Consider the following 17506-nt stretch of genomic DNA (forward strand, 5'->3'; position numbering starts at 1 on the left):
AATGAAGTAAGCTTAAATATACTATAAATAACACAAATATATTGTAGTTATTTATGTTATGCTAGTATATTACATGTATATTACATTTGTTTTATCAACAAATTTTGATTAGCAATATTTGTATATTATAATACAATAAGAAGCTTTATCAATAATTAACATAACCTAAGTTGTGTTTTCTTATTTCCCAGCAATACAAAATGATTTCAGAAGGCATATTAGTTATAGGCCCTTAACATCCATGTTTATTTCTCATTTCAACCTATTCCTAAGAAGACTGAATTATTCATTTGATGAAATTAGAGTTGTTTGTTTGAAACCATTATACATGTATGATAGGAAAAGTTGCTAGGTAGAAGACATTGTTTCCTTTAATAATTTTTCATTGATGAAGAGAAACTGGTATTATCTGGTGGGGAAAACAATGAAAAGAATGGTACATAATTATTCAATACTTCCCTAGTTATATTCAGGCAAACTGCCCAATCAGAAGTTCAATAAATGTCATTTTGTAAATTGCTGAAAACTTGATCTATACAGGGACGTGAATACAGTTTATAATAACAATTCATGATTTGAATAATTATGATTCTCTAAAACACTTACACAGTGAGAAAGGCTTCGTCTCTAGTAAAAGGGGTATATGTAATAATGCTTTGCCTGAAGAATATCTTTGTTAGACCAAAACCAGTAGGTTTCTGTAGAATTAAACATGTATTGGCAAGGGAAATGTTGTTTCATGATTGATTGTGTTGGTTTTATTTTATGTTATATGATTTTATATTTGTTACAGTTCAGGAGATGGCGTAGTATATCCAACACGAACAATAGATCTGGATAGTGACGGTTTATTGGCTGATAGACAACGGTGGATGGAGGAAGGTGACCTTGACAACCATATGGAAAATGGTAAATATAGATTTATAATGTCTACAAACACAAATCTCTGAAAGCTATTGTTAAGAACTTGCATATTCCAAATGTATTGACAAGTTGGCAGGTGTTTTTATGTACCCTGACTGGACTGTTATGTTATTGTTTTAATAATGAAATTCCTTGGAGTAGAATGTAGGTGTAGTGTATATTCTTTGATAAATGCAACTCCTTAAATAAACTTCCCCTCCCCGTTTATTTTTTTTTACATAGGAAAAGAAAATTGAATTGCTAAAATGATAGGAGTCATTTTAAGTCGAAGAAAATTTGTGCAAATTTTAACAAACTAGTATAATACTACATTATCCAGCAGAAAATATTAAAAACAATGAACATTCTTTTTATTTGGACAGTATTTAAAATATTTTAACTTATTTTTAACTCCCCAATTTTTATATGCCCGAAAGAATTTTGGGCATATTATGTTATACCCCCTGGCGTCTGTCCGTACGTCCGTTCGCCCATTAGCAATTTGGTTTCCGGAGCATAACTTAAGTTCCATTTGGCCCACAGTATTCAAACTTCATAGGATGATTGCCCATATTGGGTAGAAGACCCCTATTGATTTTGGGGTCACAAGGTCAAAGTCACTATAACTGTAAAACTGAAAATGGTTTCCGGAGCATAACTTAAATTTGGCCCACAATTTTCAAACTTCATAGGATGATTGCCCATATTGAGTAGAAGACCCCTATTGATTTTGGGGTCACAAGGTCAAAGGTCAAGGTCACTATTACCGTAAAACTGAAAATGGTTTCCGGAGCATAACTTAAGTTCCATTTGGCCCACAGTTTTCAAACTTCATAGGATGATTGTCCATATTGGGTAGTTCATATTGGGTAGAAGATCCCTATTGATTTTGGGGTCACAAGGTCAAAGGTCAAGGTCACTATTAGCTTAATACTGAAAATGGTTTCCGGAGCATAACTTAAGTTCCATTTGGCCCACAGTTTTCAAAGTCACAAGGTCAAAGATCAAGGTTACTATCACCTTTAAACTGGAAACAGTTTTCGCTCAATAATTCAAGCATTAATCAACCTACAGCTAAAGTACTTTCCGGCATATAATGCCCCACCTAGCGGTGCTCTTGTTTGGAACATTTAACGCTAAAGAAGCGTTTATATGAAAACATTTGGTATCAAAATTCAGTGTTTGGCATGTCCATCACACAAATGCAGGAGGGTGAAGGTTTCTGTGCAATTGCTTTTTTTCTAGCAGCAAAGTTTAACCATTTCTGTTAATTTGTTATTATATATTCTTCAAGACATATTTTATGCAGGTTTTATTTTCTGCGGTTTTTTATCAGCTTGCTTCAAAATTTAGATTATAGAATAAAGTAATAATCTATATGAGCCGCGTCAAGACAAAACCAACATAATGGGTTTGCGACCAGCATGGATCCAGACCAGCCTGTGCATCTGCGCAGTCTGATCAGGATCCATGCTTACCATCCCTATTACAAGTAGAGAAACTGATAGCGAACAGCATGGATCCTGATCAGACTGAGCGGATGGGCAGGCTGGTCTGGATCCATGCTGGTCACAAATGCATTACATTGGTTTTGTCGTGACGCGGCTCATATTTTCAAAAGTTATACATACATTGTATTATATTCTCTTCTGTTGCTTCAAGTTTAGCTTACAATATATATCATTTTGTGGTATAAATTACTGTAAAGATAAGCTTTCATTGGATTTTTGCTTATATTTAAGGTATTTTGTTTCAAGAATAACAAAAATGAAAAAAAAACAACAACAAAAAAGAAAAAGAAAACACATAAAAAAATACACAAAAAACAATGAAAAAAGCCAGATTGGCATCTGAGAATGAACTTGTAAAAGTGCTTAGGTCAAAAACAGACATGTTTTTTACTGTCAGTATATTATGTATATACACTGGCCAGTCTTTACTACTACACAGTCTGACAGATTTTATACTCTGTAATTTTAGATTTTCGATATTGAAACACCTTACAATAACAATGGACTCATCCAATTTCTAAGTTGGTTTAGTCCATTATACAAATTTAAGGGAGATGTAGAAAGTAGTTAGCACGCCCTCTAGAATCATTATGATAAAAACAATTATTTTTACTTTGTAGGAACAAACATGACATCTTCTAATCAGAATTTGATCACAACTCTACAGGAGTGATCTTTCTTTGTTTAAAACAAGGTTTCTATTAATATATTGTCAATGTATTTTTTTGTCCATCTGCATTATATTATATTTTCTGTCTACCCTCCTTTCAGTTTTGTAGATGCACATCCCTGCTTTAAAGATAGCTTTTATGTTACGATATTCAAATTGTTGGTATGAAAAATTTTATTTAGTAAAAAAAAAATAAAGTTTTTTTTCTGTGGAAGACAAAAAAAGAATTAGAATATTTTAGAATTGAAAAAAAAAATTGTAGTGATACAGTTGTGCAAATTATTTAATCTCAGTGGAAAGAATACAGGTTTTAATCTACAGCAAATTTTGGGCATGACAATTTTTTTTGCACAGTGAAATGTTATTTTGGCGTAGGATAATGTCACCAGTTTACCATTCCTTTATGTATATATACCATTTCTCAAGGCACCTTCACTAATCATAGATATTTCATGTGATGGAACCTTCCATTGTCGTTTATCCTTCAGGTCAATAATGTCAAAGTCACTGAGACTAATAATAGATTTTCCAAATTTTCCACATAGAAAGACCAAGTTTTTAACATTGCCAAATTGACAGTGGAAAATTTCAACAATGCTTTGTAGATCTTAATGGTGTGAGTGATAGGTTAAAATATGTAGATGTCTGTTAAAGGAAAAAATTAAATAATGTTCTGTTGATATGAAATTTTCAGTAATAGACATTAGACTGCAGGAATATAATAAAAGATATCACCAAACCTGCTTATCACTGAAAATATAACCAGTATCCATTTTTATAACCACTGTATACAGTATCTGCTATTAACCTTTTCCCTGCTGGTGGCAAATGAATCTACCTATGCTGACAGTGCACACCAGATCAGCCACCATTATGGCATATCTTTATGGTCTGATCATGGTTTGTTTGCGATTCAATCAAATACTTTGTTAAAACCCCCTCTGTTGTGCAGCAGGGAGTTTGCCTCAGAATGGGCAGCGCACCATTTAACGCTGTGTTGATCGTAAGAGGTGACTAAATGGGTTTGAATTACTGGAGTCTATGCATCTCTTACCTCCAGCAGATAATGTGATTTTGACTTCCGGTGTTGCTTTTCGGCGCCATATTATTTACATCATGTTAGTGGGCTGTAAAACCAAACAAAAAACTTGTAAATGGTTTGGTCTAGGTTGAATGATGGACAAGCCCATTTAAGATATTTAGTAGGGCAGTGGTTAAAATCCTCCTTAATAATTATTGCTGATCTTCTTTTCTTATTAAATCTTTTGTGTAGCTTTCCAAGTCATTTAAGGTGTGCTTTTATGAAAAATATTTTATTTGCTTATTTTATTTTCTTAGATTTTTGTCCTGTATAACTTTATTACTTTTATGTGGACACTATTTATTTTTCAGTGCTGTTTGCTTGCATGAAACTGCTATTTTTGAAAACTTTTGAATATACAAATATGTCCTCTGAAAAATTCATAAGTTGTTACATAAACAATCATATGTTATACAATGTATTAAATTAAAGTTGGTTCTCCATCAAATAATGCTACCATTTTCTACATGACACACTATTGGTTCCTTCCTTTATTAATTGTACTTGACCTGCTTTTTACCTCTCTATTGCCATATACAGTTCATTATTTCTTCCGTATCAGAATGATGTTTCAATCAGTTTTATCCATGCTGGAAATTTCAACTTATTAGATGAGTAAAGTTGCTTAAAAAAATGATGTCATTTCAGAACAAAACTTTGTTCATTGAATGACAGCATTTTGCTTTATATATGAAGCTGTAAATTCATACTCTACTGTAAGAAAATAGTAACAGATGAAATAACATTAATTGATTAATTTTTTGAAGTAAATTATTTAAAATATGATAGAATGTGCAAGAGAGAATATCTGACATGACCTAGCAGTTTTGATAGGAATATCTTTCTCTTTGGTAGCCGCCCATGAGTAGCTTTTTCGTAACAAAAATCTGGATAAAGTGCGATCAGTAAGAAACATTATTCACAACAAAATTACATGAAAATTGCAGACTCTGTTTGATTGAGTCTGTACATGGGGGATAATTATTTCTATAATCTGTTTCAGGATATGGATCATATAACAGACATGGTGACAATGTAAGACTAGAATATTAGAAATAGACTATAAAAAAAAATTTTCTCTGACAAAGATGGAAGGAGATTCGGCTTGATCCCAGAATTTCCAAGAAGTGATTTAGTAAAAACAGAGGATACCAGCTCAAGATTATACACCACTTCTTGAGACTGTAGTAATTGTTATACAGGGTACAAGTAAAAAAATTCTGGAACAGTACAGTCATGCTAGAAGAAAAGACAACAGTTCAAATGGATTGCAAAACAAAACGAAAAGAGTAGAAAAGTTTTATAATAAAACATATACACATGAATCATGCTTACGAGATATGTTGAAGAATCTCCAGTTTTAGATTTCCACTGTGTCTAACTGGTTGAGATTTCCACTGTGTCTAACTGGTTGCAATTATGACCAATAACAATAAAGAAATGCCGTTTTTTAAGCAAACACATTGAATTAATGCTGCTTTAGTTGTGTGATAATTTCTTATTTTACATATCCTGTTAAACACAGTGATTTTTTGATGCATTCACATCATGTCTTGAATCAAGATGTTTAAATTTGAACTTTTTTTCTGACACCACATACAAATTGACCCGTGCAAGAAGTGAAATAGATAATAAATCTAGTTTATAACATAATGAGCACATTTAATTTCTTTTAGGCTTAGGCACATAGATTTTCACACTTTCTTCAATTTTCAGAATTTTTAGATCTGTACTACTCTCTGTAATTTCATATGTAGAAAATCCTATACACATATGTTCAAATATGTAAATCAATATCGATATGCTTTACACAAGTTTTATGTACACATTTTGAAAAATATCAGTGTATGTACATATATATCAGGTTAATGTGTAAATGTGTTTGCATATGTGTAATAATGTTAAGTATTTTATAATGTGTTGTAAAAATGTTGATGCATTTCTTTAACCAAAGGTATTGTTTACAAGTGTTTTTTTTATGTTTTGTAAATAAAACTATACATATAAATATTGACATTGTGATATGTGCAAGTACAAATGCCAAAATATGTTTCAACATATTTTACATTTTCATGTGTATATAAACATTGTGTTTTCTGATACTATTTTTAGAACAATATCAACATTTTTATCAATCTAATGATTTAAGAAGTAAAACAAAGAAATAAATAAAAACATGTCATAGAAGTAAGAAATGTTATGTTAATCCATTGCCTGCTGGCAGCAACTTATTTAAACCATGTGACTTGTGCAGATCAAAATCGGCCAGCGCATTACTGTGTGATCTTGGTATGCACTGTTCTCTGTCCAGTCAATACATATTATGAGATTAACACTGAATTGATGAAATGGCACTGTCCAGATTGAATTATAGGATAAGATGGACAAGTCTATTAAGATAATAAGGGGAAAATGGGTTACCTAAGGCTATCAGTTTAATAGATGTTTAATCAAGTAGTAATCACATCATAAACTTGTATTGGATTTTTGTTGTTTGGTAGATTTTCCTTTATTTTCCTTTTTTTGTTTTTGTTTGGTTCTAGATTTGAATTTATTGCATTACATTACTTACACCAATTTTAATTTAGAAATTTAAATATTGTTTAGTATATAACTTAGGCCAATTTGATTTAGGAATTTAAATACTGTTCAGAATATGGTGAAGACAGTTTTAATTCATAACTTTATAGTTACAGTGTTGTATGTAAAATAAAAAGGCAAACAAAACCAGACATTATGTTAATATTTATGGACATATTTATACATATCTACTATTGTATTACATGCGTAAAACTCAAATAGTTAATACGTCTGCTCAACACATATTATATCAAATATATGCCATGCTAGTGTGTAAGAAAAAAAATGTACGACTACAAATGGTGAACTTGAAGTGTTTTATATTTCATGTTGACAACACATTATTTAGCCTTTTAAGTAGGGAACAGATTCATGTTCAGAATATACAGTGTAACTGGTAGCCATTTTGATGGTTGTTTGTTAGCAAATTCAGAGCTTATTTCAGAACATATCTTTATTGGTGGTCAAGCAACTTTCAGATAACTCTTATCCATAATTATCTCATAATACTTTGCCAAGATGAATTTGTGTAACCTACATGCCTTGCTTTGAATAAGGGTATGTCCATTTTTTTTTGGTAAGACAAGGCCAGTAATTCAAACATGAATTTTGACAGAATTATGGCCCATTTTGTACTTTAAAATTCTACATTATCCAGGCTCTTATTTTGCCATCAAGCACTTTGAATAGTCAAGCAGGCTCTCATGTTGATAAGAGGTGTTTCTCTATCAGAATTCTGAAGATAATCAGTGAGCAGTATGGAATGTGAGCAGTGCATACTAGCCTAACTACTCTGGTGGAACAGGCAGACCAGTATCTCTGCTTGCATCGGTAGGCTTCATGCACATACTGACAATGTTCATCTTTGTGTTATCTCGTCTTCTGTGACCAAGTTATCTGAAAGTAAGCTAAAAAGGTCGTAGAACCGATTTTGTCCATTTCAAATTGATTTGACCAATACTTTTAAATATCAGTCCTTATATTTCAGACGATTTTTAAAAATAATTATTTTTATACATTTCTAATTGGTTTGCATACTTGATTAACAAATTTAAAGGCAAAATAACCAAATGTAAGGCATTAACTTGGTATTTTACAACATTTTGAGTTTGTTTATGTACAGATGTATTTTGATTTTGTTTCGAATTTTATGAAGTTCCAAATAATACATACAGAGTGATTTATCATATTATATATTTGTAAGATATGTAAATATATTTATCATTTATTTATTATCAAAGCTATATGAGTGTGTGATTGTGATCTTAAAATTTTTAATGTTCAATGCTACAGCAAAATGTTTTCATGTATATCCCCCACCGCTTTGTTTCTTCATCCTTTTGTATGATTTTGTTTTCAAGATATTTTTGTATCTTTTGGTTTGAATTGTTTTCAATATATTTTTTGAGGAAATGAATTTATATAAGTCTTGGACTTTTCAAATTCTCTTCAGAATTTAGTTAAGTTATAAAGTCATTATCATTGTTTACCTCTTAATTTATATCTTCAGTCATACATGATTTTTGTTAAGCAATGTCTTCTGGTTGTAATGTACATCTATGTTTGATAATTTTAGAAATGAATATTGTTCAAACTTAGATATTTTTTATCATTCAGTTTGAATTGTTTTCAAGATATTTTACAGAGGATTGCAAATAATTGATTTTCTCTATCATAGGAGTTTCAACCATTAATATAAAACCCTAATTATGTAAGTCATTTAATTTATTTATCACATACATAATGGCGCAAGAGTGTACTAAAGCCATGTTATAAAAATGATGTGACATCATTTGGGCTATATATAAACATAGCATTAAAGCACACTAATGTTAGTGTGCGACTATGAAAAATGTCTCTTTTTAACTGTAAACTGTTGTTATTTTGAATATTAGATAAATAGAATATTAAAAATTTGTGTAGATTCAAAATTAAATTTATTGAACTCATTGAATAAAACAAGATTATGCTCGCAGAGGCTTGCATAATATAACTTTATTCAACTCATTCAATAAATTTAGTATTACACCTACACTCATTCAATATCCTTTATGTTTTTTACTGCAGGATAGGTGATATCAGCCTGTACAAAATATTATAGAACCAGTCAAAACTTTTATAACTTGAAAAACGAGTTTGTGAAATCAAAACAAATTAGGGTATCTAATAACATAAAATAGAGATTTTATTAAGGTGTAAGTTCAACATTTTAATCCAAATAGTTCTCTCTTTATTTTGTTGGTTTTTCTCTCCCTTTTTTGTATTGTGCATTATATCTGTGCATTGTATCAACATTTTGACAAAAAAAATATATATCCTGTTATAGTCTTGTCATATTGCCATTTTGAACAATAAAAATGTGTTATAAAATTTTGATATTTTGTTATTTATTAAACTTACTTGTCCCTATAAATTGGTTTGCCTTAAGTGTTAGCATTAATATTTTTTTTTCAATTTGGTAAAAATGATTTATTGGTCATTGGTTGTCCAGGCAACAACTTGTTTTGAGAAGGATTTTTTTTTTATCTTGGGCGGGAAATCTTTTCTTCAATTGGGCATCAACAACTTGTTTTGAGTTAGACATCTTTCCTCAACAACTTGTATTAAGTGGGACATCTTTCGTTAGGTGGGACATCTTTCCTCAACAACTTGTTTTGAGTTAGACATCTTTCCTCAACAACTTGTATTAAGTGGGACATCTTTCGTTAACAACTTGTATTAGGTGAGACATCTTTCCTCAACAACTTGTATTGAGTGGGACATCTGTTATCAACAACTTGTATTGAGTGGGACATCTTTTCTCTACAATTTGTTATGAGTCAAACATCTTTATTCAACAACTTGTATTGAGTATGACATCTTTTCTCAAAATGTTTTGAGTGAGACATCTTTTCTCAAATAATGTTTTGAGTGGAACATATTTTCTAAATAACTTGTATTGAGTGAGACATCTTTCCTTAACAACTTGTATTGAGTGGGACATCTTTTCTCAACAACTTGTATTGAGTGAGACATCTTTACTTTACAACTTGTATTGCGTTGGACATATTTTCTCAAGAACTTGTATTGAGTGGGACATCTGTTCTTAACAACATGTATTGAGTGGGACATCTGTTCTTAACAACATGTATTGAGTGGGACATCTGTTCTTAACAACATGTATTGAGTGGGACATCTGTTCTTAACAACATGTATTGAGTGGGACATCTGTTCTTAACAACATATATTGAGTGGGACATCTTTACTTAACAACATGTATTGAGTGGAACATCTTTCGTCAATAACTTGTGTTGTAATATTTTTTTATGCTCCATAACTATTTTTTTCATGTATCACTAATTTTTCCAGGACATCTTATCTGCAATTGTAGTTTCATTTTGATTAAACTTCATGAAATGAAGATGTTGAGTGATTTTTAGTTTAACTATTATATTTATATAATAGGAACAGCTTTCCTATGCTACTAATGTTCTCATTTGTAACTCAGTCTGCAAGAGCTTAGAATTTTGAAAACTGAATTTGACACCCTTGGTAAACGCTAAATGCTCCAGCTGATCCCAAACCTTAACATAACCATTGCACTGACCTGGCAGTAAAGCAACAGGTCTAAAAAACTCTGATTATTCCTTATATATCTCATTCAATCTCTTGAGGCTCCTGGGAAATGTTAACAATTAATGGATGAGTTCTTTTACCATCTAGCTTTAGCAGAAACTTGGTGGTTCTACTCATTAATGTAAGAATGGGCACTGCACACTGGGGTTTTCTTACACCAGTAAAGAAATGACTTAGAATGGGCACTGCAGACTGGGGTTTTCTTACACCAGTAAAGAAATGACTTAGAATGGGCACTGCAGACTGGGGTTTTCTTACACCAGTAAAGAAATGAATTAGAATGGGAACTGCACACTGGGGTTTTCTTACACCAGTCAAGAAGTGACTTAGAATGGGCACTGCACACTGGGGTTTTCTTACACCAGTAAAGAAATGACTTAGAATGGGCACTGCACACTGGGGTTTTCTTACACCAGTAAAGAAATGACTTAGAATGGGAACTGCACACTGGGGTTTTCTTACACCAGTAAAGAAATGACTTAGAATGGGCACTGCACACTGGGGTTTTCTTACACCAGTAAAGAAATGACTTAGAATGGGCACTGCACACTGGGGTTTTCTTACACCAGTAAAGAAGTGACTTAGAATGGGAACTGCAGACTGGGGTTTTCTTACACCAGTAAAGAAATGACTTAGAATGGGCACTGCAGACTGGGGTTTTCTTACACCAGTAAAGAAATGAATTAGAATGGGCACTGCACACTGGGGTTTTCTTACACCAGTAAAGAAATTAATTAGAATGGGCACTGCAGACTGGGGTTTTCTTACACCAGTAAAGAAATGACTTAGAATGGGCACTGCAGACTGGGGTTTTCTTACACCAGTAAAGAAATGACTTAGAATGGGAACTGCAGACTGGGTTTTCTTACACCAGTAAAGAAATTGACTTAGAATGGGCACTGCACACTGGGGTTTTCTTACACCAGTAAAGAAATGACTTAGAATGGGAACTGCAGACTGGGATTTTCTTACACCAGTAAAGAAATTACTTAGAATGGGCACTGCACACTGGGGTTTTCTTACACCAGTAAAGAAATGACTTAGAATGGGAACTGCAGACTGGGGTTTTCTTACACCAGTAAAGAAATGACTTAGAATGGGCACTGCAGACTGGGGTTTTCTTACACCAGTAAAGAAATGACTTAGAATGGGAACTGCAGACTGGGGTTTTCTTACACCAGTAAAGAAATGACTTAGAATGGGCACTGCAGACTGGGGTTTTCTTACACCAGTAAAGAAATGACTTAGAATGGGAACTGCAGACTGGGGTTTTCTTACACCAGTAAAGAAATGACTTAGAATGGGCACTGCACACTGGGTTTTCTTACACCAGTAAAGAAGTGACTTAGAATGGGAACTGAACACTGGGGTTTTCTTACACCAGTAAAGAAATTACTTAGAATGGGCACTGCACACTGGGGTTTTCTTACACCAGTAAAGAAGTGACTTAGAATGGGCACTGCAGACTGGGGTTTTCTTACACCAGTCAAGAAGTGACTTAGAATGGGCACTGCACACTAGGGTTTTCTTATACCAGTAAAGAAATGACTTAGAATGGGCACTGCACACTGGGGTTTTCTTACACCAGTAAAGAAATGACTTGACAGTGTGAAAGACTCTCAGTGTGACAAGAAAACAACTTCTTTTCATTTTTTCCTCTTGACTGTAATCAGTTTCCTCTGTCAAGCATCTGAACATCAACAGGTTAAAGCAATACCATAGAAAAAATTAATCTATGATTGTATAAAATACTACAGAACTGTTGGAGAAATTATGAAAAATATCAAAAAGTTTACCAACTTCCAAAAAATCATCACATTCTGCCCTGCTCCTATATAACTAGGTGACCATATGCAATGGTAGGATACTACGTCATCGCGCACCTGCTGAATGCTCCCACTTGGACCATTTTTTCGTCGATTCGAAGGTAAAATACAGTTTTATTATAAGAAAACGTAAGAGTATTAAAACATCATGTAGCGCACCAAAGAATGGCTATAGTACTTGAGATAATTGTAAAAAAAAATTATAGTTTCATTGTCTGGTTTAAGCCTGAAAACGGGATAAGTGTTTTTCTCTGAATGCTCCCACTCGGACTTTTCCCGAAACATATAAGAAATAAGGTTGAAACCTTCTTGAAAATTAATTTTAACGTACCGGAATATAAACCGAGTCATGTTTACACATTTTTCTAGATTAGTTTCAAATATGTCTATTCAAAAGTCAGTTTTTTAAAGTTTTTTTTTTTATAAAAATGGAAAATGCTCCCACACGATTTCAGAGATGCTCCCACTCGGACCCAAATATATACATTTTGAAAGCACATTGATGTGCCAAGCTTTTATGGATTATTCATACAATTTTTAAACCATTTTGTCAATAACTACTGTGTTTGGCGACATTAACTTTTACATGTACCTTCTTTTTACAGAGATCACTTCTTACGTCGTTGGACAGGACCCGGTGCCATGGCAAAGTTTCAACTGACAGGATCACTTTACAAAAAGGTGCACTTGGCTTGTGTTGGATCCGAAGGGATGATTCAAAATTATTGCCAACAACAAAGATAGGACTATAAGACTTTAAATGGACAGTTTGGATCTCAAGAATAAAGTTTTTTTGAGATGTTTAAAACAATGGTGGTGCTTTATAAAGAAGTCATTATACATTGTTTAGTACCATACTGGATTAAGATTCTGTTGGACTCGTACACACATTAGAGGCCTGCATTTATTCAATAATTGCTGACTTTAATTTCTTGTTAATAATTTAAAACCCAATCATTTGCGTGTTTGTTAAACTTGTGATTTAGATTTTATAACAACATAATAGTACGTTTATGAACATAAAGAAGTCAATATATATCGGCTGTTTTGTATAGTTTATTAAAGAACAACATGTGAATCATTTTTGTCATGAACTGGTTAAAAAGTCAATGTACTGCCATACCATGGCATATAAAGCATGCATCACAATTATTGACAACTTTGACATTTTTAAGTATGAAAGTTATCATAATGTACGTATTTTTACCTAAATTAACAAAATTAAATAAATAAGAAAACAAAGATCACAGTTATTTCTTTATCACAGTCTTTACCATATCTTGGTAATTACAATTGAAATTTATATATATGTATATAATTATGCTTCTAAAACAATTTTCAAACATTAAGGAATATGTGAAATACGTACTGCAAATGCTTGTCCACATTATATGTAATCATTAAAATATACATGTATGCATTTATTTCTTATTTAAGAATTCAACTTACACTTAAAAGAAAATATATTTCTTATTACCTCCCTTTATGAAATATTAATTCGGTATTATCTTTACAAATAATGCTTTTTGGAACATACAATATTGATAAATCTTCATTTGAGCATTATATTTATTATATAAAACCAAAGTTGATTTCAGGATATTTAAATGACGTTAAAATAAGAACAATCATACAAGGAGGAATCACAGACAGTAAAATCCCCCGCCGAAAAGGAGGAAATACATTTCATAGGGGAAGTAACCCTTACATACATGTAAAAATCCAAGTAATGACACTCGTGAAAATTAATGAAAAGTTATAGCGTAGAAGTAATAAATCACGACAAAAATAACACTCCCATGAAAAAAAAAAACAAAGAAAAAACAACAAAGAAGCATTAATTGAACACTTCTGGGCCTTATGCTCTGCTATTCACTTCTATCTGCACTGTCCCAGCCAGTGTTGTTTTCTTAAATTAAAAACAGCATACGGAAGTTTTGTTCAATATAAAGTTTCAAGTTTAAATCTCAAATACCTTTAGAGGTATGGTCCTTGCAAACTAATCATAGTGAATACAAAGGGCAATAACTCCAAAAACTGGAAAATTGTCATTCTTGTTTGTTGTATATCTATCCTCCAGTGAAGTTTCAGATAAATTGATCCTTTATGACACATTGTCAAATGATTAACGCAAAAACTGAACAAAAGACAATTACTTCAAATAGCTACAATTCCTGTGTTTTCTAGAGTATTCCTCCTCACTGAGATATATCCACAGTTGGTATCTAAAATAATTGCTCCAGCTATGCCGTGCCAAGATGTCCTACCATGTGCTTCCTTACGTCGCAATGTGGTTTATACCTTTTCCCATACTGGTCACAAACACAAATACTTTCTGCAAAACAAAACGTTATTATATTTTTAAAATGTCTAATCAATTTGTTTCTTATTTTAGCGACTCTATTTAACGAGAAATTGTTTCAACACAACCTTTTTCCTTATTCTTAGGCCGATAACTGATCCTCTACGAGACTGTTATGATACAATGTGTCACAATTTAGTGATCTAAATATTAGTATCGTATTTGAAAAATGCTGTTTCATTGAATTCTAACTGATAATATGAATATATGAACTTGAATATAAAGATATTTTGAAAAAAAAAAATTAATTCTTAACACAGCAATGCGCTTTCAAAATATGTGTATATTTAGGTCCGAGTGTATGGAAGGGTATTAACGCAAAAATAACATCTTGCTTTCTTACGTTACATCGTGCTTTCTAACTTGTACATCTTGCATTCTGACTGGGACATACTTCCTACGACAGCATATCGTAAAAGTCAAATTATCAAAGTTTGGTTTAGAAACCCACGAAAATATAGACATATCGATAGAAATTTACGTATATATTATCGTATGTCCCAGATTCTGACTTGTACATCTTGCATTCTGACTTTTACACCTTGCTTTCTTGCATGCACATTATGCTTTCTGCTGTGTGCGTCTTGCTTAATTGTATGTTGATATCGTTATTTAACTATCAATAATTATAGTTATATATAACTTTAAATTACTTCTGTGACGTCATTCCTTTGTTCTGACCGTACTGTATTTTTAATACAGTACAGGTAGGTGTCCAATATTAACGTGTAAGTCCAGTATTAATTGTGTAACACATTAATATGAAAGAAGCTTCAATGACCACAGGATTTTGTGGAAAATCATCAAAATTAAAGAAAGAATAAAAGATTAAATAAAATGTAAGTTAACACGAGTAATGCAACGTTTTTCCTTAGCCCATTACGTATTTTACAGAATTTTACTAAAAGAACAATAATTGTTATCTGTCGATGATTTCTTTGCTCATTTCACGAATTCTATTTTCAAGCCTACTGGTTTTCGATCTCCAAGCTCTTAAAATTATATTACCGTTTACGCTTCCGTAGTGAAAGTCAGTTAAGATATGATTTTAATGGGATTGTTAATTCTTGCCTATTGTCCGTTTTTTTCTTTTTACATGTATTTTAATTGACAATTATACTTGATTTGATTCGTATGTACGTACTGTTTCAGTAAGGTCAACTTTTCAAATAAGTGTAATGATCAGCTTTTCAGATAGATAAAATTATAAAGAAAATAAATTCATCTTTTCAAAATAAAAGCTGTTATATTTGATTACATATATGTTTGACTTATATAAACGATTCCAGACCCCTGTGGTATGACAAATATCAATTCAAAAATAAGAAAATCTCATTTCGTTGCGTAAATATCCAAAATTAACCCTAATGGTCATTTTAACACAACATTTTACATCTGTGATAGCTGTAGTCATATGAAAAATAAAAATATCATTTTTAACACTTAATGGTCAGTAAAAATCCTTCCTTAAAGTAATAAAATAGAGAAAATAAGAATCCATAAATTAAGTCATCTCAGTCAAGCATTCAAAATATCCAAGATTTAACACAAATTTGAAAACTTTTATTTTTACTATTTCTTGTAAAAATCTCCAATGTACAAATTTATGTTACTGTATGTGTGTAAATCCAACATTTTGTGTAACTGGTTTATTTTGTGTATATCATCGTGTTCATGTACATAATTTGGTCTTATTTCAAAACACGAAATTTTCATGCAAAACACAGGTAAGAAAAAAATAATTATTAAAGCATAAAATTGTACATTTCTAGCACAAGAAACATAATGTCTAATTTTTGATAACATTATTTTTAGAGACTCTCATGAGGGTGGTTTTGCATATATTAGTGCGAGTAAGAAAAAAAAGTAAAATTAAAGCATAAAATGTTAAAGCAAAACAGGACGGGGAAGAAAGATATAAGCCTCGAGTAAACTGTGACGTGTTTTTTAGTTTCCTTTTAATTTCATTTGTACAATACTATAACTCAGAATAATACATTTGGCTGCAAACTGAAATATCATTTTAAAGGTGTCCAAACGTCTTGATAAGTGTATGTATAAACGTATATAAAATACTAGTATATGGTTGCTAATCAAGCACTGACTAGAATAATTGTCCACGGTTCGGAAACTGTTCACTTATTTCGGGGCGATGATGTGTAAGCGGCCGGATAGCTCAGTCGGTAGAGCTGCGGTACGGTATTCCGAGGGTCCCCGGGTTTGAGTCCCGGTCAGGCTGCACATTTTTTTCATTCTGTGACATAATTTATTTGGTATAACTGCTAGTTAGATAAAAACGCATATACAAAATGCACTGCAGAAACGGACATATACCAAATTTTATATTAAAACACAAATGACCTTTCAAAGTGTCTACCAATATGCTCTTCAAAGGATGAACCATTCAAAGATTTTTGGTTTGGTGGGAGGAGTTTACTTTTCCGAATATTAATTGGGTCTTTCCGACAGTGCCCATGATGTTAATACGCGGTGATATTTTTTCAAAGAAGCAGATATAACAAGGCTGGTCGAGATAAAATACGTTGACATAGCTATTATTGATTCCCATTAACTCCATTACTGACAAAAAATATGCCGACATACCTTGAAACAAACGTTGCCCTTACGTCTTTTATTATCTCGCGTAAATATAAGTCGACATGACGACACACGAGTAATCACGAACACGGCATCTAGGGGGTCAATTCAAGCTTTCATATCAAACTAACCAATAAGTAAAATATTGAATTCCCCTCGGCGCTACTCGCCTCATGAAATTCAATATTTGACATATTGGACAGTTTTTCGGCTTTATATCTACTAATATAATTAGTTACTTTTCGTCCCTTGTCGCTAGTTGGGAAGGCACGGGCCCAAATGGCCGCGTTGTCTGCGGCGTTGTTGTCGCGAAGGTCGCTCAAATCAAAGGATTGGTTTATAAGCCAAGCGACAAGACGA

At 32.2% G+C, this 17506-nt stretch overlaps 1 protein-coding gene across 5 annotated transcripts in view; it reads left to right on the forward strand.

The window, feature by feature from the left end:
* The window catches only part of LOC132750257 (palmitoyltransferase ZDHHC15B-like), a 29783-nt gene extending 23093 nt beyond the window's left edge, over positions 1–6690 (forward strand). For 3 of the 5 annotated variants that reach the window (XM_060740203.1, XM_060740210.1, XM_060740225.1), the window contains 3 exons: positions 794–909; positions 3035–3108; positions 5169–6690. In XM_060740203.1, the coding sequence (XP_060596186.1) occupies positions 794–909; positions 3035–3087 (169 nt within the window). In that variant the 3' untranslated portion in view covers positions 3088–3108; positions 5169–6690. The remainder of the gene's footprint in view (positions 1–793; positions 910–3034; positions 3109–5168) is intronic. The other 2 variants (XM_060740217.1, XM_060740233.1) reach the window with 1 other exon arrangement.
* Positions 6691–17506: the final 10816 nt, after the last annotated feature.

The sequence above is a fragment of the Ruditapes philippinarum genome, unplaced genomic scaffold (genome assembly GCF_026571515.1).
Source record: "Ruditapes philippinarum isolate M1 unplaced genomic scaffold, ASM2657151v2 ctg5338_1_1_1_1, whole genome shotgun sequence".
Lineage (NCBI taxonomy): Eukaryota > Metazoa > Mollusca > Bivalvia > Venerida > Veneridae > Ruditapes > Ruditapes philippinarum.